This window comes from Danio rerio, chromosome 4 (genome assembly GCF_052040795.2).
Source record: "Danio rerio strain M-AB ecotype USA chromosome 4, GRCz13ab, whole genome shotgun sequence".
Lineage (NCBI taxonomy): Eukaryota > Metazoa > Chordata > Actinopteri > Cypriniformes > Danionidae > Danio > Danio rerio.
In genome coordinates, this window is record NC_141024.2 from 70,583,643 (window position 1) to 70,609,044 (window position 25,402).

The following is a 25,402-nucleotide window of genomic DNA, read 5'->3' on the forward strand; positions in this document are numbered from 1 at the left end:
TTTTTTTACTTTCCCAGCTTTGATAACAATCGGTTTTGCAAAGTAATCCTCTAAACTCATTCTCAAAACAGGAAGCAGCCCTAACTGGATGGCAGGCAGGTACTTGAAGGATGGTTAATCAAAAGGTTTGTTCGGTTTGCGTCTTAAGTTCTACGGTTCAGTCTTACATTAAGAAAATACCGGTTCTCTTCACTTTTCTGATAAATACTGGAAAGGGGATTGGAGTGAGTGGAGAAGAGATACAGACAACACAACGGCAGCTTCAGATTCAGACACTTTTATTCTAAACTCATTGAGTTAAAACCAACCCAGAATTCCCAACTAATGCTGCAGTTCACCAATACAGGCAACATTTGTACTCAACATTAAAAATAAATATGACTGTAGTGCTGCATCTTTAATATATATTAAAGCTCATCTTAAGATGCATATGATCACAGGCATGTCAGTATATAAGAGCAATCTGATTCGATGTGTTGTCCACTTTCGACTAAGTCCAGCTCAAAACATTTAAGCCACCACTTACACCAGGAGTGCCCAAGCTCGGTCCTGGAGGGCCGGTGTCCTGCAAAGTTTAGTTTCAACCCCAATCAGACACAGCTGGGCTAGCTAATCAAGCTCTTACTAGGCCAGGGGTGTCCAAACTCGGTCCTGGAGGGCTGGTGTCCGGTATATTTTAGTTCCAACCCCAATTAAACACACTTAAAACAGCGAATCAAGCTCTTTCTAAGTATACTAGAAAGCGCAGGTTAGAGTGTTGAAGGAAGTTGGAGCTGAACTATGTAGGATACCTTCCCACCAGGCACCCCCGTACTAGGCTTTCTAGAAATATCCGTGCAGCTGTGTTGAGGCAAGTTTGAGCTAAAATCTGCAGGACACAAACCCTCCAGGACCAAGTTTGGACACCCCTGACTTACACCCTTAAAATACTTAGCGATGTCCGCTTTTGATCAGATCAACACGGTCTTTTGAAGCATGCGTTGTATTTTAAACATTTGTCACCCAGTATATTTACAATTAGGATGACGTTAAGATTTTGGTATTATGGCCCGTCATTCTTCCCACACTTTCAGCCGGCACATCATGTAAGCTACATTTCTTGTTTGTTTTTTTGGCTCTGACTTGACTGCTCTTCCTGAGGTAAAACACATTTGAAAATGGTGTTTACGTATTGCAGTGTGGACAGTGTCCAAAAATTGCATACTGCCGTACTATGTAGTATATGTAGTACGAAAGAGTTTGCGAGCCGAGTAGTATGTCCGAATTCGAAAAACAGTACGCGTTAATTACCTGGATGACCTACTACTTGTGGCAGGATTCTGAAGTGTGCATCGGATGCATTCTACGATATCCCATGATGCATCGTGAGAGAATTCATGAATGCAAGTGAAGCGACGCAACTGGCACAGGTAGGTCACGTGATCAAGACAAAACGGCGGATGCAGTATGTTCGAGTTCCATTCATACTGTATAGAACGTACTTTTCTAACAGTCGAGTCGTACGTTTAAATTCAAATCCAGTACTTACAGAGTAGTAGGCGATTTCAGACGCAGCCCGAGGCTTTCAAAATCAACGACACATTTTAGTCATGTGACCAATTCAGCTAACATGGTGGACGACTTTAAGCAGATGTTTTGGATGCGGTCCGATTCGACAGCTTTGTTAAAGATTAATATCAGTTTGTAGATGTTCCATATTGTCTCTCTTCAAAGTACTAGGAGTTGTTGTTTATCGGTGGTAGACCGCAGTTGCCGTGACATTTCAAAGAGACGGAAAGTAAATAAACGGCAGGCGGATATGACGCAGGTAATAGTATCTTACGTCTGTGCGCAGTACATAAACGAAAGAATTTTCAGTTGTTTTAGAGTGGATAACAAATAGAATTGAAAACGACAGATTTTTAAACGAAAACACCGAAATCACAGTCAAATTTTTCCAGGTAGCGAAAGAATTTTCAGTTGTTTTAGAGTGGATAACGAATAGAATTGAAAACGACAGATTTTTAAACGAAAACACCGAAATCACAGTCAAATTTTTCCAGGTAGCGATGTGCCAGGATATCACATCACTGCTGTCATCATGCACCTAGTTTTACAGGAGAACAAGAGTCTTAAAAACCTTCTGTCTTTGTCGTTGTCTTCTATCATTGTCAAGTAGAACTTAAAAACACAGCCTACATTTGTGAATACACACCGTTTACATTTATTCCAGTGGATTAATCTTGTGTAATTAAAAGAAAGGAGGTAGCGCAAAACTGACAATACCTATCTTATATAAAGTTTACTTGGCTCAAACATGAGGGAACACGTGTCTATGTTTGAATGGACTTTAATGATTGCTGCAAGTCAGCACAAAAAAACGATAGTTGTCTTTATACGGGGCATATTTCTTATTATTTGCTTTGCAGAAGCATTTACCTTGCGTTTATATTAAGCAAGCTAATGTTATTTTTTAAAGTGGAGCATTAATTTGATAGTGGAAAATAAATGATTGCATTTTACCTCAGACTTTGAGGCTGAGGCCACCATTGGAGATTAGTGATGGGTCGTTCATAAACGATTCGTTCATTTTGAACGAATCTTCAATATGACTCGGGAACTACGAGTATCGTTAATTTCAAGTCTTCATCACATTGGCAGAAGCCAATCATATGCGTTTAGTGCCGGAAAAAGTTTTGATCCGCTCACCTCTCAAGTCCTCTATCATACCTCGAGTCATTCTGTCACGTGATAAACGAACGATCATGGCTCCTATCGGCTCAGACTGTGCATTGATTAAGATTATATGTGACTGTCAGTGTAACGTGAATGAACCCCTGACAATTGAAGACATGAAGAGGTGAGCTGAGGAAAGACACAAAAATTCCTTCATAGACAAAAGAGCAGGTAAACATTGAAATATTATTTTCTCCTTCATATATTCTACTTATGACTTATTTGTCATGTGATCAACCTTTTTGGCTAGTTGTAGATGTGTTTGGAAGCAATTCGTAACATTTTAATAATATTTTGGCAAATTGAACCAAATGAACGAAATGACTCAAAAGATTCGTTCATCTTAATGAACGAGACTCAAAGATTCGAGTCAGTAAAATGATCCGAACTTTCCATTACTATTGGAGATGTGCATGCAGAATAACATCCATATAGAATCAAATATAACGAATTACCCTTAAAGTATAGGTGATGGGTAAGATTTTGATTTAGTTGTTCTTTTACATGCTAAGTAACTTTACTTTGGACATGAGGTTGCCATAATCATCAACAAGGATTTGACGTAAGATGATTTATGTTGACCTTAAGTGAAGAATTTGCTAATGTTGAGTTTGTAATTACTGGTTTGATGTTTAGAGATTGGAATAAACGCAACCACATCAATGAATTTTACGGAAGCACATTTGATTCACAAAGTACCCAATCCCAGATCACACTGACCGATGCAGTTTGAGCCTAAAGAGCCCTAATTTCCCGGTACACTTCAAACAAAATCAGAAAAATACGCGAAATTACATTATTTCGAACTAAATCTGTCCGAAACCAAGTTATTTTTGAGGAATTCGTTTTGGCAGTTCGACACAGCTTACCAAAGGGAACTTTTTGGGGGAGTTCGTTTTGGTCCTGAACACTTTTGAGATACCATCAAAGTGCTGCGGAGTTTGAGACGATTACTGCATACTGTCCGGAGTATTATTTAGTAAAATCGCAGCATTTTTACGTAACAAAAATTACATACGACGCAATTTGATTTATCGTTTAGCAAAACTGCAAGTTCTTTTTGCCGTGTGAATTTATCTTCAGTTTCATGATCCTGCTCAGACAAACAGTGATTACATTTGATTTAATAAACAGGCTGCAATGTCAAGTTAGCCACGATAAAAATTAAACATTTGCTTGTAAATTGCAGATTTTCTAGAAGCAACTATACAAATAATTGTACAAATATTACTAAAACACCATTTTTTGTTTGAAAGTATTGCGATGTAGGATACACGTTCTGGGGCGATGCAGTGGGTAGCATGTTCACCTCACAGCAAGAAGGTCGCTGGGTCACTGGTTCGATCCTCGGCTCAGTTGGCGTTTCTGTGTGGAGTTAGCATGTTCTCCCTGCGTTCGCATGGGTTTCCTCCGGGTACTCCGGTTTCCCCCACAGTCCAAACACATGCGGAACAGGTGAATTGGGTAGGCTAAATTGTCCGTAGTGTGTGTGTGTGTGTATGTGTGGATGTTTTCCAGAGATGGGTTACGGCTGGAAGGGCATCCGCTGCGTAAAAACTTGCTGGATAAGTTGGCAGTTCATTCCGCTGTGGCGACCCCAGAGTAATAAAGGGACTGAGCCGACAAGAAAATGAATGATACACGTTCTGTGTCGTCTAAAACGTTATTACATTAATGGTTGATCCCAGATCAGACAGACCGATGTGGAGTCTAAGCCGAAAGAGCCTTACTTCCCCAGTATTAACCTTATTCTAAAATGCGGAAGTGCGCCTGTTTTCGAGATTGTCTTAGAACTCCCGATTCAGTCGCCTTTGGGAGAAATGACTAGGAATAATAAACGGCAGAAAACGGTCAAACTACTTGCTCTACAAACAAACGTTTGCATGACTATAGAGACCAAGTAGAATAATATAATAAGAAAATATCAAATTGCAACAAGCAGCGTAACGAGCAGTTTTTAACGTCAAAAAATGAATGGAAGTGAATGTGACCGGAAGTCTCAAGCCAAAAAGATTCAAATGGCAGCGCCCACTCGTCTGCGGAGAATAAGGTGAATACTTCAAGCGAAATCAGAAAAATTATAGAAAGTACATAATCGCGAACACAATCTGGCCAAAACAATGTTATTTTGCAGAATTCGTTTTTTTGTTCGACACCGCTCACCAAAGTAACATTTTTGTGGCAGTTCATTTAGGACCTAAACACCTTTGGGTTACCATTTGGAGTATGACTTAGTAAAATCACAGCATTTCAACATAATATACTCACATACTTGACTTGTACAGCAAAAACGCAGCTTCTTTTTTGCAGTGTCAAAAAAAAAAAAAAATCTTGAGTTTGATGTTCCTGCTCTGCATCTGTCTCAAACAAACGGAGTTATTCAATTTAATTTTATAAACAGGCTGCAAAGTCAAGTTAGCCATGCTATAAATGAAACATTTGCTTGTAAATTGCAGATTTTCTGTAAGCAACTGAAAATAATGTTATATTTGGTTGTAAAAATAGTACTAAGACATCATTCCATACTTTGTGACTATATTTAGCGACATTTCAGATCCTCTTAGCGACAAAAAAAAACACACTAACAAATCTAACAAATTTACTAACGTTACACATGTAAACTGATATACTTTATTCAAACAGCAAAAAATGTAACATACAAAAATTGTTGAAGGTGATGACATCAGTAATATGCCAATTGACATATGATGTAATCAGTGCTTAATTTGTGAATCGCGAATTACCGGAACAGATTGGGGTAACGGATCCGGCAAACTATTCGAGGATGTAGAGGTGTTGCGCACGAAAGCGAAGAGCATGCAGGTTGGGTTGGGGATTGATAGCGTGTCGTCGGATAGCGGAGGGGTGTCGCGGACGTAAGTTAAGAGCCGGGGGTTGGTTATCGCAGAAACGAAAGTGAAGAGCATTAGCGGAACAAAGCGAAAATGAACAGTGTACGAGGTAGGAGGGTAGGTGAGTAGGGGAATCGGTAAAATGAGATGCCGGATCTGGATCCGGCGTGTTCCGGCACAAATTAAGCCTTGGATGTACTCTAGCAACATTTAGCAACTTTTGGGACAGAGCTTAGCGCCTTTTTATTGAAATTAGTTGGAAACAGGCTATACTACAGGGTTTACTTTAAATTTGTGTTTGCTAGAATTACTAACTAGGATGCGCATTATGTCCTCTTAAGCGTCATTGAGATGATCATGTCACAGAAATGAAAGCGTGTTCTAGTTGATGTAGTTTAGTTACATGCTGTTTACTTGACATTAGCCAAAAATGTAAATTTTTAAGCAATTTTCCTGTTCGTTTACATGACAATGTCGTTTTTTTAACTGAAAACACATACATCTTATATTTTTGACAGTGTTGCCATTATAATTTCAGTGTAAACATCCAAAAAGGAGGGTTTTGCTATGTCCGAAATTGCCTACTACATTTGAATTTACTACTCGACTGTTAGAAAAGTGTGTTCTATATAGTATGAATAGAATTGGGACGTACTACATCACATGACCTACAGCGTCAGTTGCGTCGATTCACTCCCATTTATGAATTCTCTCGCGATGCATCATGGGATAGCGTAGCGTCCATCAGAATCTCGCTGGAAATAGTAGTAGGTCATCCGGGTAATTTTCGCACACTGTTTTTCGAATTCTGTGAATTTGGACATACTACTCGGCTCACATACTGTTTTTAGCGTATTATATACACTATGGAAGTATGCGGTTTTAGGCAAAGCATTTGTTAACAATGATATAATGGCAGGCATCCCAAGTTGAGAAAAGTAACTTCCGAGGGAGACAGAGATGATTCACAGAAGGTTTGGTGGGAGATGCACACAACGTGGGGTGGGTGTGCGTGACGTACCTGAAGAGCTGGAAGGGATGCAATGGAGAGGGACGTGCAACGTATTTAAGAAATGGGCAGAAGTCGTGCGATTTCCGTGAGATTATCTTTCGTTTGCGAGCATCCAGGAGTCTATATGCATTTGCGGAACTTCCGTGAGACTTGGGATGTCTGTAATGGTGCTTCTTGTGAAGATGGGTGTTTGCCAGATGTCCTTTTTTTTGTGTTTAGGAGTACATGCAAGAAGCATGACACATTTACAGCCCTCCCTACTGCAGCGTGGGGATTTCAAAGTGTTCGACAACTGTATGGTCTCAAACTTAACTCCTGGAGGGCCGCAGCTCTGCATAGTTTGGCTCCAACCACCTCCAACTCACACCTGCTTAATGGTCCCTAGTAGTCTTAAACACCTTGATTAGTTTGATCAGCTGTGTTTGATCAGGGTTGGAGCAAAACTGTGCAGAGCTGCGGCCCTCCAGGAATCGAGTTCGAGATCTATGCTGCATACCATCATCACTCTGCCTCTTCACACTTCCTTTTGCCCTCAAATGCAGAACAAAAATGGGAAATTGGGGCCTTTAGGTTTGTAAGTGTGTCCATTTGCAGTGGACCTGCACCATAAGGATGTTCGGGGACATTTGACTGAGATGGAGCACCGAAAGCAGCTTTGAGTCTATTGGCATTGGTGGTATGCAGATAGGTGTAGCCTTTCCTTCCTACCTCCACACAACTGGATACACCCCTTTGCCAAACCCCTTTTAAAAAAAACTACAGAATAAAACTGCTGAAACGAAGGGATTTAATCATCCATTGGACCATTTTTAAGATGTAATTACCCCTGTTCTCCAGAGTGGAGCTTCAAGTGAGTTTTGTAGCTATCTCTGTGAGCGTAACACTTTCCACAATGACCACATATAAACGGCTTCTCTCCAGTGTGAGTCCTCATGTGGCAATCAAGATAGTTTTTACACGTGAAGCTTTTGCCACAGTGCGTGCAGGGGTAGGGCTTCTCTCCGGTGTGAGATCGTATGTGTAAATTGAGGTTGCTCTTCTGCGTGAAACTCTTTCCGCAGTGACTGCAAGTGTAAGGTCTCTCTCCGGTGTGAATTCTCATGTGGACCTTGAGGAGCTCTTTTTCAGCGAAGCTCTTCCCACACTGCTGGCAGGGGAACGGTTTCTCTCCGGTGTGGATTTTCATGTGCTTTTTAAGTTTATTATTTATAGTAAAGCTTCTTCCACATTGCTGGCAAACGAATGGCTGGACGCTGTTGTGAACTCTCATGTGCGTCTCGAGTTTCTGCTTTTGAACGAATCTCATGTCGCACTGTTGGCAGGCGAAAGGCTTCTCTCCAGTGTGAAGTCTCATGTGGGCTTTAAGGCTGTGCAGGTGAGTGAAACTCTTTCCACACTGATCACACATGAACAGTTTCTCGCAGGTGTGAATTTTCACGTGGGCTTGAAGGTGGCGCTTTAGTCTGAAACTTTTGCCGCATTGGCAGCAGGTGCAATCGGCATCGGATCGATTTTTCTCATCTCTTTTACGGGAGCTTCTTTTCTTCTTAGAAGGTTGTTCATCAGTCACTAAGTCTTGGAGTTCCTCATTCTGATCTTTCTCGTCAGTTTCATTCAGTTCTTGAGCCTCTTTTTTCATCACCATCGGCTCTAAAGAGAAAAATAAAACGCCAGTTTAAGAGCACAAAGTAGCAACAGGGGTTAAAATAAAAAATATTAAAGAAATTAAGATATCGAAACCAACAGCAACGTAAGTTTTGCGCAATTGACACGTATCACTCGAGTTGGAAAATCTGAACTTCAGCTGACATTCGCGACATGCTCAACCAATCGGGAGCTTTCTCTTGTAGGGGCGTGATTATGACATATTGCCTGTTGCTGGGTGTCCAAAGGGCAAAGTCTCTAGCCGATGTTGTGGAAAAAGATTCTGGTGTGCACACTATTTTCTTAGTTTCTAAGTCAAAATATTTAAAAATAAAGACAGAGATTTCCGAAGTCTTTAGGCAAAGCAGTTTATTGTTACAGCATCAGTAACAACGAAGACAGGTCGTTCGAGTGTCTGATGAGTATAGGCCAGCACACAGTTCAAATCAGGGCTGTCCAAACTCTGTCCTGGAGGGCCGGTGTCCTGCTTAGTTTAGCTCCAACTTACTTCAACACACCTCCCCGGAAGTTTCTAGTGTACCCAGAAAGAGCTTGATTAGCTGGTTCAGGTGTGTGTAATTGGGGTTAAAATATGCAGGACACCGGCCCTCCAGGACCTGATTTAAATACACTTCTTTGTCTTAACACTCCACCCAAATTTAGATATTAGCACACCTCCATTAGCTTCTCCACTAATAGGGCCTTAAATCTCCCAGATGCTCTCTACCCATGGCCAGCTGAGAAATTTCTTTACCCCCAATAGGATCTCAGGTTTTTTAGGCACCCAACCCATGACCATTTAAGGCAGGGGTGTCCAAAGTCAGTCCTGGAGGGCCGGTGTCCTGCTGACTTCAGCTCCAGCTTCAACACACCTGCCTGGAAGTGTCAAGTATACCTAGTAAGAGCTTGATTAGCTTGATCAGGTGTGTTTGATTAGGGTTGGAGCTAAACTCTCCAAGACACAGAGTGTGGACATCCCTGATTTAAGGTCTTTCCTTCCTACTTTAAATGTGGCGATTCAGCAAAAGCAATGCTCAACAATATATCTTGTTCACTGTACCTTGAGCTGTCAACTGCAAGTTCAGCCAAAGTTCACGGGTAGTTTTAGGGTCATCGTATTTTGGAAGTCGAGCGTGGTCTGAGAAAGCCTCTTATCATCCAGGTACAGTTTCTGGAGGAGTTGATGAACTCAGGGCTGGGTGCACCTCTGAATGGATCTAGTGGACTCAGGCACGGCTCCAAACGAATCAGCGCTGTTTTTCAGCCTTCATAAAGCACATAAACACAGCTACTCTCTTAATAAAATCCATGTTAGCATGGAGGCTATTGTCACTGGGCTGACAGAAGCCTTGGCCATGATGCGAATCCGCATCTATTGTGAAGTAAATTTTACGCGCAGTGAAACTCAAAATATTCACACGTAAATATTGAATGTTGAGAGAACATTTTGTTCTCTCTTCATGCTTGCTTGTTATCTTGAGGCGTTTGCGGTATCATGCTCTTCAGGCTAGGGAGGGGTTCCTGTCTGCAACTTATATCTTCTCTTAATTTCCACTGTGACCTACTTAGCCCAGAGATGAACATATGCTTATTCATGCTTAGAGATGAAAATGCTTATTCATGTTTACACGAAAATGCTGTATGACCTGCCCATATTTGGAGTGCCTTTTTGCTATCAGCCCTGTGTGTATAAATATCCCTGCACATCCTGTATTTGTCAGACTTGCAGAATAAACCATTCTAACTACAGTTTGGTCTCTTCTCATGTCTCCGGGTCGACCTGCTGAACATTGCTGAATCTGGTGCCTAATTTAGGGGAATCTTACAAGGGTCATCGTATTTTGGAAGTCGAGCGTGGTCTGAGAAAGCCTCTTATCATCCAGGTACAGTTTCTGGAGGAGTTGATGAACTCAGGGCTGGGTGCACCTCTGAATGGATCTAGTGGACTCAGGCACGGCTCCAAACGAATCAGCGCTGTTTTTCAGCCTTCATAAAGCACATAAACACAGCTACTCTCTTAATAAAATCCATGTTAGCATGGAGGCTATTGTCACTGGGCTGACAGAAGCCTTGGCCATGATGCGAATCCGCATCTATTGTGAAGTAAATTTTACGCGCAGTGAAACTCAAAATATGCACACGTCTATTTGCGCACGAATAGCGCAATTTATTTGCATCCGCGTCTTGTGTGAACACTGCATCAGAAGCACTAAGAAGCTGTTTACACTGCCAGTTAAATGTGACCCAATTCCGATGTTTTGCTCATATGTGACACCAATCGGATCTGTTCTATGACTGTGTAAACACACACAAAAAAAAAAAAACGCAAACATTTGGATATTCAGAGATTGGGCCTTCTTCATATGACGAAATTAATAGGATATATGACAATGCGACTCATATAAACAGGCAGATCAGATTTATTCATGGAATTACATTTCGTACGTTAATTAACTTGCGACAATGAGGTGCTTCTCTGCAGTTTAATGGCATAGGAGGAAGAGCATGTGTGGAGACGCAGACGCGGTAAACAACAAGAGAAAACACGGAGGAGGAAAGCGGTCAGTCGCCATAATTTGCTCCCACCAGACCTGACTTCTCTCTCATACCCCCAGATTCCTCTGAATGGTGGAGGTCATCATATTTAAACCATGAGCACAAGCTGCGATAACCCCTCTTTCCCTCCTACTCTGCCTCAAAATCATTTTAAAGTTGGGCGATCTTCGCATATTTCGCAGAGCTGAAAGCAAGACAATTTCCTCCATCGTGGCTAGAGTGTGGATGCTAGAACCTGCTTTTACGCATGCGCGATGCCATAAATTGTATGGCAAGTGTAAACGCATGAATCAGATATGGGTCACAATTAGAAGAACGTGTAAACAGACTGGCAAAAAAAAAAAAAAAAACGATAAAGGCAACAAATCGGAATTGGGCTTCAAGACCTGACAGTGTAAACGGGGCCTAAAGCCGGGTTTATACTTCTGCGTCAAGTGATCGGCGTGACCCACGGAGCAAGCCTTGCGTGTTGCCGTGCATTTATACTTCTTCACAATGGAATTTAATGCAGAGCTTCTTGTCCGGTCTGAGACCCACTTTGTATAGTATATCAATCAGGCAGTGAAGATCAGATTAAAAAAAAAAAAAAACAGATCTTAAACATGACCATTTTATAATGGAAAGCGCTGAGCCTGGCTGGCTGAAATTAAAAGTCTGTGTGCATATACCCCATTAGCATGTTGTACATGGGAAAAAAAAAAATTTAATTTAATTGTAATACACACACCGCTGTTTTGTTACACTGAAATATTCACATTTTGGTGTTTCTCAGTAGCAGAAGACGTCGTAGCTGGGTAAACTCAGTGCGCAGTGAATGGGAGAGTACAACTAACCGTACGTTCACACCGAAAGCGGCGAGAGCGTCAAAGTAGCTGGAAGTCATTCATTTTTAATGAGAGCCGGCGGCGAGGAGCAGCGCGGTGCGTCTTTGCTGGCGTGAGCGTCGAGGAGAGTTGAAATGAAGTCAACTTTATGGTAATGAGCTATGACGCGGTTCAGTGGCAAGCAATCAGAATGAAGACGTCCACCGCTTGATAGCAGTTCAGAGAACACAGACCTGTGAACTTTGGTTCCGACCACAGTTGTTCCCAAGGGTTTGATTATTGCGGTCGCCGGATTTCCAATTATTTACAATGTTTGCCTACAGGAACATACATTGAATAAGTTACTGGCGAGTTACTGATGTGCATTAATGTTTTATATATTTATCTTAAAAAAGCGGGAATCTCACGCGATACGACAGTACAAAACAGTACTGCTGCTTCAGGATATATCAGACATATGGACACATATTGGATAAATAGAGCAAAGCCACACCACACGCAACTTGATCTTCCATTGTTATATGAATTTGATAAGAAGTGCGCAACATTTTCACGCTAGAAACATGTTTAATGCAGGAATGTAACTGATATGCTGCAACGGCTCCTTTAAAAACGAGATTAATGTAGCGAGTTTTGACGCTCTCGCCGCCGGAGCTGAAGGCAGACAGCGTTGTCGCCGGAGCGACCTTGGACGCTCTCGCCGCTTTCGGTGTGAACGTGCGGTAATAATATTTAACAATCCTATGTGCTGAAATAATAAAAGAAAAACTCCACGATGGTGTTATCGAGACCTTTAGAAAAAGGAAAAAAAATTGTTCCAGACTGCTTACCGCAGCCAGAAGACAGATTACATCAATTTGACTCTCAGCCCCATGGACGCTGCATTAGAAACACCACACATAAGTGGTAATTGTTTTTGTAATTTGACGCAAAGATGGGATAATGCATTCATAAACGCATATAAATGTTCGTACGTTTTTTTAAAAAGCTAAATATTAAAAACTTAAGGATTTAAGATTATTAACAGCGATTAATAGCAGGCTTGTGAAAAGAGTAGGGATGTAACGATATCAGAATTTCAAGGTACGATAATACCTCGGTATGAATGGCACGGCACGGTATTTATTGAATCATTTACAGAAAAAAACAGAACTAATGAAAAGACTCGAAAAAAAATGCCAAAAGTGTTTATTTACCTTAGCGCTGAACATATCAATGACATACAAATTAGCCATCTATCTGTAAATTTTGAAACAGGAACTTCAATTTTTCAATTTTAATAACAAAAAAATTATTAAACCATGTAAAAAAATAAAGTGTCAATTTAGTATTGTTGAAAACTCATCACATTCAACATTTAATCACGCACTCACTTAGATAGGGATGGGTTTTTAAGGAAAATTATCATATAACTATAATCTGGTAAAAGCTGGGATCTCTGGGCATGTCCCCTGCAACAGAAAAACCCCTCTCATTTGGGACTGAGGTTTCTGGGACAGAGATATGATTCAGCCAAGGTTGACCGCAGTGGGTAACGCTGTTCATTGACTTTCCACCACTTGAGAGCCATGAGTGAGATAGAGATCTCTTTACGATACAAGTCAATGTCTGCATCAATCTAACAAGTGTGCTGTGTTCTGCAGACCCCATGACTGTTATTAGTCGTAATCCCCAACTTATATTTCACCACAGTCTGGCAGTGCCTGCATACTGTTTGTTTTTTTGTCACCTTTTCTCCTTTTTCGTATCTTTTTAGAAAGAAACCAAAATGCTTCCACACATCCGATTTAAAACCCACTTTAGGTCCGATCATTTCCAGCTCTTTTTCTTCACCGCTACTAGCAGCACACTCCATTTCCGCATTACTGGATCTGTAGTGACAACAGACCGCAAAGGATGATGGCCACGCCTAGGCTGATGGAAATTGTAGTTCCCGCTACCTCCCGTTCGCTTCATTCGCCTGAGCAAACTTTTCTCAGAAATATAGTTTTATTGAGTCATGCGCCTACGGTAATATTGAAAAAAATTACTATTGCGGTATGACGGTATTTACAATATTGTTACATCCCTAGAAAAGAGTTATATGGTTGATTAATTTTGTGGAAACCCTTTCACTCGTTGTGTTGCATCACACTAGGCATGTGACGATAACCGTTTTCAAGGTATATTGGAAAAGTCAAGGTTTTAATCATTTTCCGCTTTACTGTACCAGAGGTATGGGTAAGATTTTTTATTTACATTTTTTCCCCAGTTTTTTAGGCAAACAGTATCGCCTGCAGCAAAAAATATCCAAGATGCTATTATAAATTAACAAATCTGTGTTTGTAAGACTAATGAAGACAGCAGCCTGACATGTTTTCTGTAGGGCTGGGCGATTTGGCAAAAAAAAAAAAAATCTAGGTTTTTTTATAAAGTTCGACCGATTCACGATTTCGATTTTTTTTTATTGTGTCACTAGTCTTCTCAAAACATTACAACAACATGACGGAAGTAACACTCTCTTTAAAAGTAACTTGAAAAAGCATCTGGTTGAGGAACTTTGTATTTTTAATGGCCATGTCATACAAAAATCGGTCAAGATTTAAACAAATGTAAAACAAATTCACGAGTTAAATAGCGTTGCTGAAGATCTGAATAAGAAATCTTTGTGTAAATATTGCAGTTGCAGGAATACAGAGGTATTTTTTTGCAAGTTTTGCTGAGCCTGGGAAAGATTGGCCTTTTTCTTAAAAAGATACAGTGGAAGAAAAGGACTGAACATGGAAACTGTAAAGCCTAATTTAACCCAATGTGTGAAGTTGTGGACGTATAGCAGGAGCAAATACAAGCACCAGATGTGTGTCTGATATAAATTAATATATTTAATCTATTTTTCTTTTTTCCCCTTTTAAACACCGATAATTTGATGCGCTTTGCTCCACTCTCTATTATGCTGGCTGATCTGGCTGGTTTTCAACTAGGTCCGCTAAATGACGTCATGGGGGTGGGTACTTCCATTTTCACTGCTACAGTCCCTCACCTCTTCTCGTGTTCAAACCAAAAGATCGGCGCGTTTTTTCACATGGCAGGCTTTTACGTCCTTCATACATGTTGAGATCGAGTGAAAGAAATATCCATGCAGTCACTCTTCAAATACTCTGTTTTCTAACTGTGTCTTATCTTATTGTAAGTTGACCCTGTACTAAACGCCTTGACGTTGCGCCTTGACATTCTTGAGCAATGGATAAAATTGTTCTGCCTAACTGAGCTGAATATTTGCACGTATTCATAGCCCATGTAACCCTGAGTATGATGTATAAAAGCTGGGAATACCCCAGACTTCTTTAGAAGAGAGCAATAAACTGTTGGATTCACATCTCTCAGTTGTTGTTGCCTTCCTGGAGCTCCAGCTTACTGAGGAAATACACAGACGATCTGCAATTTATCCCAACAACTTGGTGACCCCCGACGTGATGAAGCTGATCAGGTAAGACATGAATTTGGCTTTGACTACCTGATAAGCTTCATTACTGAACTGAGTAATCCTTGGCTGGGATTTTCCCTGAAAAGCCAAGAAGAGCGCGCTATACAAAAGTAAAACGATCATTCTGTGTGTTTTCTAGTAAGTATTTACTAACATGGGTGGTTCATACACCAAGCCTGAGATAGGGGAAGGCCCTAAAGATTGGATGTATCGATGTGGGTGGGGATATTACACTAATCCATGGTTAGATAATCTAGCAGGGTGGACTGAGGCACAAGCGATGCGTCCCTACCCTAGAGGTGGGTCATTTGACCCCCATGTGCTAAAACGGGCTCACAAATTAATTTATGAAAGTGAAGGAGATACCGAATGGGACCATGATTACATGAGAAAGGGTTATGAAATCTGGATGACGATGATGAGTGTGTGGAGTGTGAGTTATCGACTTGATGCGGGAATGTCTTGACAATCCACGCAGACGTGACTCAGACTAATGCAACAAGTAAAATCCTACATGACTTCACGCTTTAACAGACAGTTAAGCAGGTCGCACACCAGAAGCGCCGCGATACAGCGCACATGACAGTTTAAACTATCACACACCAAACGCGCACATTCGCATGATATTTAACATGAAACTAATCAGATGGCGCTCTGTGGCGCGGCTGACATATGAACTGCGTCGTGACTCGTGGCTGGGCGGCGCCAGTGTGTTTAGAACCTGTTTAGAATTCTAAAATCCATGGCGCTGTGTGGTGCTGCGCGGCGCCGAGAGGCGCTTCTGGTGTGCTTCCTGCTTCAGAGTGAACCAAAGCGCATTGGTGCCATTATAAAGTATTAAATATATATATATTTAAAAATCACGATTTCTCGATTTGATTCAAAATTAAATCGTCTTAAAATGTAAACTCGAATTAATCGAAAAAATCGCCCAGCCCTAGTTAACTGCTCCACAATATTCCTGTTTCTATAAATAAAATATATTGTGGGAAAAACGTTTTCGTTTTTTTTTCAGGGTGTCCGCAGGGTCTTAAATTTTACAAACTAAATTGAAGGCCTTACCATAAAGACAAAAATAAAAATAATTCACATAAATATGCTGTTGTGGGTCTTAAATAATTTTAAACAGGTCCTATATTTTCACTAATTCTGAATGTAAAGCTATAGTCAATCAGTACAACCAACAAATCCATCTAAAAAAAACGTTTAACAACATTGACATTTTATTAACGATTTAGCAATATGGTTTCGTTGTCTTCCTTACATGCTTACAAAAACATTTGTTTAAAAGTTCTCCGTGTTTTCATGCATACATTTATGTTGTGCGTAAATGTTGTTTATTACAGCTTTGAAAACTTTGAGACATTCTGATGGTCTTTAATATTGTTTACGCTGCATTGCGCTCATGAGAAATAATCTGTTTGGCTTTGATTTTCAGAAGACCTTTAGATTTGTCTCATTGTGAGTGTCGATTAAATAAATGACAGCAAAAACATCGTTTTTTATGTAGCATTTTAAAATAATCTAGAAGTTAAAGGTAAAGTTACCCTCAAAATAAGTCTTAACCCTAATTTAGACCTCAGAATTCTGAAAATATTTTACTGAACAGGAGAAAAAATTACTTCTGCATTGTTTTGCATGAATTTTGTTGGTTATAGCTTTTAAAACCTTTTTAAAGAAAGGTTGTGCTGATAAAAAATATATGTACTGTATATAACTGGAGTTTGCTTGTTTTGACACGTTATTTAAAATATGTGGCAAAGAAATAACTGAGTTTTAATTTTAATAGGGCAAGTAAAACAATTTCACTGATTATTACAGAAAATGATTAGCGTTTTGCCCTCTGATAGTCTGAAATTTCATTGATAACGGTGTTAAAAATTTGACGTGATGAAACCTGTAGAAACCCTGACATTTAAAAAGAATGTATTTCAGAGCAGTAATCAAGATACCGTCGAACATCATTAGTTTATTTTCTCTTTTCCTCTATCTCCCCTTCTACTTACTACTACTATTATTTGTTATTATTATTATATATTATTATTATTACTTGTCCTCTCCCTGATTTCCCATCCTCCCCTCTCCTCGACACCTTTGTCATAAATGGTATTACTTTTATTTTTTGAAATCATTATTATTATTATTATTACTGTTCTGACTTGTCCTGTTATCTTTCCATTATCATTATTACAAGTATTTATACCATTATCATTATTAAGGTTGCAGTTGTAGCGGTAGTAGTTGTAGTAGTAGTAGTTGTAGTTGAAGTAGTAGACAGTGTAATAGTATCGATTGTTATTGAGTAATTGTTACGGAGATTTTTGAAGTAGTAGTTCATGTAAGTAGTAGCAGAAGTAGTAATGGTGTGGTAGTTACAGTAGTAGTAGTAGTAGTTGTTGGTGTAGTAAATATCAGTAGTAGATGTTGTTGATGTAGAGGTAGTGGAAGTGATTGTGGTGGTGGTAGTAGCAGTAGTAGTAGTAGTAGTAGTAGCAGTAGACGTTGTTGTATTAGTTGTAGCAAACGCTATAGTAGTATCAGTAGTGGTAGTCGTTGTAGTAGTATCAGTATTAGTAGACTTTGTAGTAGTAGTAGTCGTGGTTGTGGCTGTAGTAGAAGCAGTAGTAGTTGTAATATAAGTAACTTTTTGTAGTAGTAGTTGGTGTAGCACTTGTGATTTATTATTATTGTTGTCAGTTATTACTGTTGTCCTTTCTTTCTTTTTACTCAAATTTCTACTATCATACATTAATAAGCATTGTTGTTACTCCCTACCTCTGACTGGTTTCTTTCTGTATGTTTTATCTATATCTGTGACACTTGCTTCATTTATTGACTGTTATTGTTCCTTATGTATGTACTCTGACCTGTCCACCAAGTTACCTTTACATGCATACACACGCTCACACACACACACATACCAGTACATGACTATATTGTTGTTGTTTTTGTTTTGTTTCGTTGCTTTGTATTTGTTGACGTTTTCTTGTATTTGTATGATTTTTGCATATTCTAAAAAAATAAAATAAAAAAAAGATACCGTCGAACAGTGATATTTTTATCCAAGGATATCATACCTTCAGAATCTTATACCGGCCCATGCCAACATCACACTGCATCAATGCAGACCCAAATCACTGAATATGGTGAATTTGATCAGCATTCAATAGAGACGTCAAATGTTTTTCACAACAGCAACTATTTTCACCTTTTTTTTCTCTAATTCACCATGTGACCTGCTGCAAAAGCAGACATTTCATCAAATGTTGATCTTTGAGAAAGAAAACCAACCTGTTTGTTCCTCTGGATCTTCATGTTTGACTGTGAATGTGTCTTCAATCTTCAGGTCTTCACTCTCCTCTTTAATAAACGCCATCTTTATAACAGTGTGGAGATCAGTCGCTTCAGCAGGAGTTTTCCTCTGTGTTTGAACACTTTGTCCTGTATAAAATGAGAACAATGTACAGAAATAAAATAGATACACACTTAATCTGCTGTCTGGTTTACTATTCAGTGCACTACTGAGGGAGTCAGACTGAGGGAGAGACGATTGACTTAAATCACCCGAGTAGATTAAACAAACACATAGAGAATACAAATTACACTTAAGTACATCAGCACCAAACAATTGTATAAAATGGAAACGACTCGAAGTTTGTAAAGCTCCGTTTTCCTCATCTCCACTCGTCAGTGACTGAATGTTTACTAACAGATTCAAGACCGACAAATGAGACGCGCCCCTTTTGAGTGTGCTTCTAAGGTAAACGTTAGATAAACTATTGCATTTTAATGAAGGTTATTGTTTTAGCATTTATTGTTGAAGCGAGTATAACTTGAATATATATTTGTTTCACGCACAAACCTTTTGTTTTGTTGGACCGCTAAGCGGTATTACGGCGCGATTGTATGACGGCACACACCCACACCAAAATAAAAGTCTTACACGCTATAAAGACATTTATGGAAGCCCGTTCCCACCACTGAATAAAAACATACAATGTAAAAAAAAAAATAAGAAAGTCGGAGTTCTGAGTTGTAAAGTCAGAAATCTGAGCTAAAGTCAGAATTGCCAGTTATAAAGTCAAATGTGAGTTATGAAGTAAGAATTGTGAGTTATAATGTCAGAATTCTAAGATATAAAGTCACAATTCGGAGTTACAAAATCAGAATTCAGAGTTATTAAGTCAGAATTGCGAGTTATTAAGTCAGAATTCAAAGTTATTAAGTCAGAATGCAGAGTAAAGTCAGATTTGCGAGTTATAGTCAGAATTGCATGTTATTAAGTCAGAATTGCATGTTTTTAAGTCAGAATTCAGAGTTATTAAGTCAAAATTCAGATTTATTAAGTCAGAATTGCATGTTATTAAGTCAGAATTCAGAGTTATTAAGTCAAAATTCAGAGTTAAGTCAGAGTTCAGAGTTATAAAGTCAGAATTGCGTGTTATTAAGTCAGAATCCAGAGTTAAGTCAGATTTGCGAGTTATAAAGTCAGAATTGCGATTTATTAAGTCAGAATTGCGAGTTATGGGCCCAGTTTCACAAACAGGGCTTAGGTTAAGCCAGTTAAGCTAGGCCTTAGTTAAATTAGGCTATTTAAGACACATTTATTAAAATGGCCATAGAAAAATAATACTAGTGTGCACCTGGAGACAAAAAAATGACACTGACAAATTTTAAGACACCTCTCCGCAAGTTAATTGAGTTGAGACAGCTCAAACATGCAATTTTATCTTGACTAGCCTATAACCTTGTTTGTGAAACCGGGGTATAAAGTCAGAATTGCGAGTTATAACGGCAGTATTCAGAGTTATTACGTCAAAATTGCAAACTTAATAACTTGACTTAATAACTCTGAATTCTGACTTAATGATTTAACTTGCAATTCTGACTTTATAATTTTTTTTGTATTAATTTATTTTATTCAGTGGCGAGTACAGGCTTCCATAGGATATTCGAGTGAAAGAAAAAAACTACAAATAATGAGATGACAGAATTATATTGGGAGATAAATTATAGATTTCCAAAGTCACCAATATCAATTTTTTACTACCAAACTTTAACTAAACGTAAATGTGTAATTTTGATGTATTAAATAAAAAAATTTCAATGAATCGGTTTACAAAAAGAATGAAAAAAGTGAAGAATGGAAATAACTTATTTTAAATTTAAAATATATTTTTTGTTGTTGCAGAAATAAATGCTTTATTTAAATAATGAACTCTTAAATTTATCAGTGTATAAACCTTATTCAATTTGTTTATAACAAAAAGGCAAACAAAAAAAAAGGAGGAAAGATTAAAAACAAAAATCCATTAAAAAAAACAAAGACCATAAATTGATATTGTCTGAATGGATAACATGTAAATGCCTAAAAAAAAATCATTTTTATGGAGGAAAGTTACATCTTTAAAGTTTTACTTCATACAACTGGCAAAATAAAATATAACATAAATAATTTAAATATTAAGGTCTCAGATGTCCTTTAGTGGAAACTGCTAAAAAAAATATTGTTTTCCTCCCCATAAATGTCCTCTAAAAAAGAAACATAAACATACTGCCTTTAACTTTATTGATTTCAGCGTTGTTGCACTTTATATAAGGAAATAAAACACCATTTTATTTTACACTATAAAGAAACAATCATTAAACGTAAGATTTTTTTAAATAAATGTTTTTAATAACAAGTATTACTCTTAAACTATACATTTTAACAGTGAATTTATGTCTGAAGTATATCAGTCACCACTGTACAGAAAAATCAATAAATAGAAATATCCATAAATAAAAGCCAGAGTTAAAGGAGTTAAAGGAATATAAGCCAGAGTGTTCAGGAGTTTCAATGAAGTAAAGAGCAGGGCTTGGCTGAATGTTGGCCGAGATGAACTGCAGTCTTAAGGCCGTGGCCGTCACTGACGTGCACCTCTCAAAAATTGTAACTACACGTCGCAACGACACGTAGCGTAAGCTCTGTGATTGGTCGGCTTGGTAGCGCTGACGAGTCTGGGCGGGACCGAGAGCCGCGCGAATAGCGCGAGCGATTGTTTACAAGTGTGGAGTCCCGTGAAGGAGCTCCTGATGGAAAGTTTTGTTTTGTGTTTACCTCATAGTTAAAGTTGTTGCACGTCCGCCGGTTCCTGCCTCAAAATGAGCGAGTTTGAGCCACTTGTACATCCCGGAAGTGTTCAGGAAAAGCAAAAAAGCAGCGAAGGAACTCGACACAGAGGAACATTTACACCTCACTGCCAACTAGCGTTTCGGAAGTGTTAATGCAGACCGACAGAGACAGCGCGCAGAAGTATAAATGCACAGCCACGCGCGTTGCATGCACCGTGGGTTACGCCGCTCACTTGATGCAGAAGTATAAATCAGGCTTTAGGCCCAATCCCAAATCTATTTTTTTACCCCAACCCTTTCCCCTTGGCCCTTAAAACAGAGTGTGAAGTGGAAGGGCTTCAAAATTTACACCTAAGATTTGGGACAGCACACGTCATCATATGTCATCGTGAGCTCTTGCTTCATATGAGATCAGACGATCGCGACTGCTGTAGTTATTCCAGTTGTGTTATTTCTTGGTATTTATCTTCAGGAAATCACTGAAGCCATATATTATGTTATCATAACGATATCATGTGGCAATAAGATCGTGACTGTACTGTGTTTTTACACAGTGGCCATATTCATCTATGTAAACACACGAATACAACACTAACATTATAGCAGACACTGTAAAAAGCTCATTCTCAGCTACCAGACTTTTCTGACAGGGTATTCGTGTTTCATCGAGTGTCAGAATGTTGTGGGACTGCTATACAGGGGTTATGATTAGGAATTATAGATCGCAAAATTGTGCTTTTTTTTTTTAAAAAGCATGATGGTAAAACATGAACGCACTTATAAATATATTAAAACATATGTTTATTTGTCGTAAAACTTCATAATAATGACAAAATAAATACTAATTTGTGGATCTCCTTACTTCTGGGTTCAGCCATGCTGCCGTTGTGGCTGGTGTATTCTTGGAAATTTTCTTACCCCTTGGTTTCAAGTGTGGTCCTGAAAAATTTTTGTTCAAAGGGCTATTCACCCCTTAGCCCTACGCCTTCAAGCTAAAAAGAATTGGGACACCCCTACCCCTTAACGTGAATGCGCAAAACGAGGGGTAAGGGGAAGGGCTAAGGGGTAGAATTAGGATTGGGCCTTAAAGTCAATTACTGAAGTTTAGACAGAACCGCACATTCGTTGAATAATTTTATTCCAATTATAGAGATCATTCTTTGAATATGTAGGATGATGTTGACATTTATGCTCACCTTCGCTTCAAAAAATAGGGATAATACTATAGTAATATATAGTAATAACGAAAATACTGCGCATACCAGACTTGATATTCAACTTGAAACTGCGCTCGCGCTCCTCGAGTCTACAAATGTGCAATGCTTTACGTTTTTTTGCAACAACTTAATTGGCCATGGCATACAGATCATACGGATGTCAGACCTGGCAGTGTCTCTGAGGAAATGGTGCGGGTGCATTGGAAAGGTGCTACTCAAACCTTCACAAAAGGTCTCAATCCTGAAGCAATTTTTCATCCCGTGGCTCTTCTACTTGGTTTATCACTGCGAAGCCGGTGACGTACTCCGGAGCCTGGCTGGTGACTTGGAATTGGCTGCTGTACGCCAGAAACAGCAATGGCGGTCTCTGTATCTCTTCGCTCACACGGCACATCCCATCATTCCAGGTAAGATGAATCTTCCGCCAAGCTAACTCTTCAGATCCGCTTGTGAGAGTCAAGGTGGCCAGCGATAGGCTCAAGAAGCAGGCAGGGAAGCAGGCACTACATCACTGGGCTACATTTATGCAAGGGCGTTTACCCTACCCTTGTGTTCCAATGTAGGGGTAGGAGCAAAAAAGTTGCAGCCTGCCGGCGTTGCTCATGAAGGATGGAATCTGTCCCCACATGCTCAGTCAATGTCCGGCGGTGCAAGTGACCAGAATCAACTGGCAAAACAAGCTGTGTAACCACCTCAGGGATGGACATTGAGGACTGCGACAACTTGAACTGGTGCTCTTCCATGATTCCGAAGCCCATGTGATGGTACAGTACGAGAGATGGTCAATTACTTTGGCCTACACAAAGATACGATCGTTTGGGAGCTGGGCGTGAGTAAGCTTGAGATGCACAATTTCCATTGGGTGCACGTGGACAGGCAAATTGTTTGGATGAACTAAAATTGGACGTAGGGTGGGAATGGGAGAGTGTGTTAAGTGTTTCGCAGCTCAGAGAGTACGAGTCTCAGTGCTGGGTTGTAGCTGGAAGGGCATCCACTGTGTGAAATATATGGCCAGAAATTGAGGATTTATTCCCTAATAAGCCAAATAGGAACAAGCCGAAGGACAGTAAATGAACGATCTGTTACCTCACATTGTTTTAATCCAAGTACACTCTTTAATCATGCAGGCAGCAAGTGCACCCAAACGGAAGATGTGACAATGTCTGACTTTCAGTTGTCAAGAAAGATTTCTATTATTGTAGCTACTGAGTGTGTGAGACACTAGACGGGGTGAAAGAGCGCTCAACAGTTTTTAGCTGTAGCGATGCGAGAGCTACAATCACTCCTTGTGTCTCACACACAATAAAATCCCTACTTTTGATGCGTCTCTATTGACAGTCACATCCAGAATATAAAGAGTTTTACTATAAAGCTACCACTGGGTTCAGATATGAGTAGTGTGTACATGGCAACAGTATAACACCTGCGTCAATGTCATGAAACAATTGACTGTTTACTTTACCTAAAGTATTTATTTATATATGCAACGCATTCTCATAGGCGAAGGGTAATCAGGTACATGCAGAGGCGGGGTGCACTTGAAACCTGTTACTTGAGCACCTGCACCTTCCCCCCCCACTTTTCACTTGGCAATCTCCCCTCGAAAGGTCTCTGCGCGGCCCTGAGGGTAATCATCACTTGAGTGTCATATATTGGAAGCAAAGCTAGACCAGGCAAAGGTCCTAGCAGATAAAATGCCAACTTCCATTTGCCATGCAGCTCTAAAGTGCAACCAGTTCTCGAAACCGAACTCTATTGATCAAATATAAACGGCTCTTTTCCAGCGTGAGTCCTCAAGTGGGAATCAAGGTTGCCTTTCTGTGAAAAACTCCTTCCACATTGAGAGCAAATGTACGGTCTCTCTCCAGTGTGTACTCTCATGTGGATTTCAAGGCATTTCTTTTGACTGAAGCCCTTTCCACACTGTTGGCAGTGGAAAGGTCTCTCTCCAGTGTGAGTCCTCATGTGGTAATCAAGGTTGGCTTTCTGTGTAAAACTCTTCCCACATTGTGAGCAAGTGTAAGGTCTCTCTCCTGTGTGAAGTCTCATGTGGTAATCAAGTTTGCTTTTCTGTGTAAAGCTCCTTTCGCATTGAGAGCAAGTGTAAGGTTTCTCTCCAGTGTGAACTCTCATGTGGATTTTAAGGGTACCCTTTTGAGCAAAACGTTTTCCACATTGCTGGCAAAGGAAAGACTTTATCGTCTCGATGTCTTTATTGTGAACCTTCATGTGCGTTTCAAGTCTTTGTTTTTGAACGAAGCTCATTCCACACTGAGGGCAGGCATAAGGCTTCTCTCCGGTGTGAAGTTTGATGTGATTTTTAAGGATTTGAATTTGCCTGAATCTCTTTCCGCACTGTTGGCAGGCGTAAGGCCTCTCCCTCGTGTGAGTGCTCGTATGAATATCAAGTCTTGATTTTTGTCTGAAACTCTTTCCACACTGATCACATGAGAAAGGCTTCTCTCCGGTGTGAATTCTCATGTGAATTGCAATATTATGCTTTTGTTTGAAACTCTTTCCACACTCGGGACATGAGTAAGGCCTCTCTCTGATGTGAGTACTCATGTGCGATACGAGTCTTGACTTTCCAATGAAACTCTTTCCACACTGATCGCATGAGAAAGGCTTCTCTCCAGTGTGAATTCTATTATGGACTATAAGGTTGTGTCTTTGAGTAAATCTTTTTCCACATTGACTGCAGGTAAATCTACCATTAGATTTGGTTTCCTGAGCTCTTTTATGAGGTGAAGTCTTTTTTGTCTTGGTAGATTTTTCATCAGTCATTACATCTTGGTGTTCCTCAAACTGATCTTTCTCTTCCATTTCTTCCGTCTCTTCTTTCATCACCATCAGCTCTAAAGAGAAAAATACAACAGGTTAACTCAAATTCTTTAATTTTTATTAAAGTATTAAAACCAATAACAAGAACAAGTAAGGTCTTATCATCGCTAAGAGATGCTGAAAGAGGTCTAACTATCTCAGAGTGTTTTGATACTGAGTGGCCA

At 39.6% G+C, this 25,402-nt stretch overlaps 2 protein-coding genes across 12 annotated transcripts in view; both read right to left on the reverse strand.

Moving 5' to 3' along the window:
* Positions 1 to 261: 261 nt before the first annotated feature.
* On the reverse strand, positions 262 to 24,386 carry LOC103910998 (uncharacterized). Of its 6 annotated transcripts, none has more exons than XR_015942618.1 (4): positions 22,619 to 24,386; positions 18,358 to 18,507; positions 7,144 to 8,229; positions 262 to 6,910 (listed from the first exon to the last, which is right to left on the reverse strand). XR_015942618.1 is itself a non-coding variant. In XM_087250400.2 (4 exons), exon 4 carries the CDS (start codon positions 8,222 to 8,224, stop codon positions 7,400 to 7,402), a length of 825 nt encoding a protein of 274 aa, XP_087106526.1. In that variant the 5' UTR covers positions 8,225 to 8,675; positions 8,827 to 8,915; positions 9,187 to 9,394; positions 10,111 to 17,038; the 3' UTR covers positions 262 to 7,399. The 6 variants fall into 6 exon arrangements, 4 of the variants coding, with proteins under 4 accessions (XP_087106526.1, XP_088506783.1, XP_088506784.1 ...); XR_015942619.1 differs by lacking the exon at positions 22,619 to 24,386 and adding an exon at positions 18,929 to 18,974; XM_087250400.2 differs by lacking the exons at positions 18,358 to 18,507; positions 22,619 to 24,386 and adding exons at positions 8,827 to 8,915; positions 9,187 to 9,394; positions 10,111 to 17,038 and having other exon boundaries at positions 262 to 8,675.
* The window catches only part of zgc:171551, a 34,723-nt gene continuing 30,042 nt past the window's right edge, over positions 20,722 to 25,402 (reverse strand). For 4 of the 6 annotated variants that reach the window (XM_088649865.1, XM_087247613.1, XM_088649866.1 and 1 more), the window contains one exon: positions 20,722 to 25,252. In XM_088649865.1, coding sequence (XP_088505991.1) covers positions 24,150 to 25,252 — 1,103 coding nt within the window. In that variant the 3' untranslated portion in view covers positions 20,722 to 24,149. The remainder of the gene's footprint in view (positions 25,253 to 25,402) is intronic. The other 2 variants (XR_015482235.1, XR_015482237.1) reach the window with 1 other exon arrangement.

What these genes read in the sequence shown, in the direction of transcription:
- LOC103910998 (XM_088650657.1), bottom strand. Translation starts at nt 22,655, where the DNA reads ATGAAAAATTGCTTCAGGATTGAGACCTTTTGTGAAG. An exon ending in GATTGAGACCTTTTGTGAAG is followed by an intron (nt 18,508 to 22,618) that starts GTTTGAGTAGCA and finishes CATTTTATACAG; the next exon opens with GACAAAGTGTTCAAACACAG. An exon ending in AGATCCAGAGGAACAAACAG is followed by an intron (nt 8,230 to 18,357) that starts GTTGGTTTTCTT and finishes TTTTCTCTTTAG; the next exon opens with AGCCGATGGTGATGAAAAAA.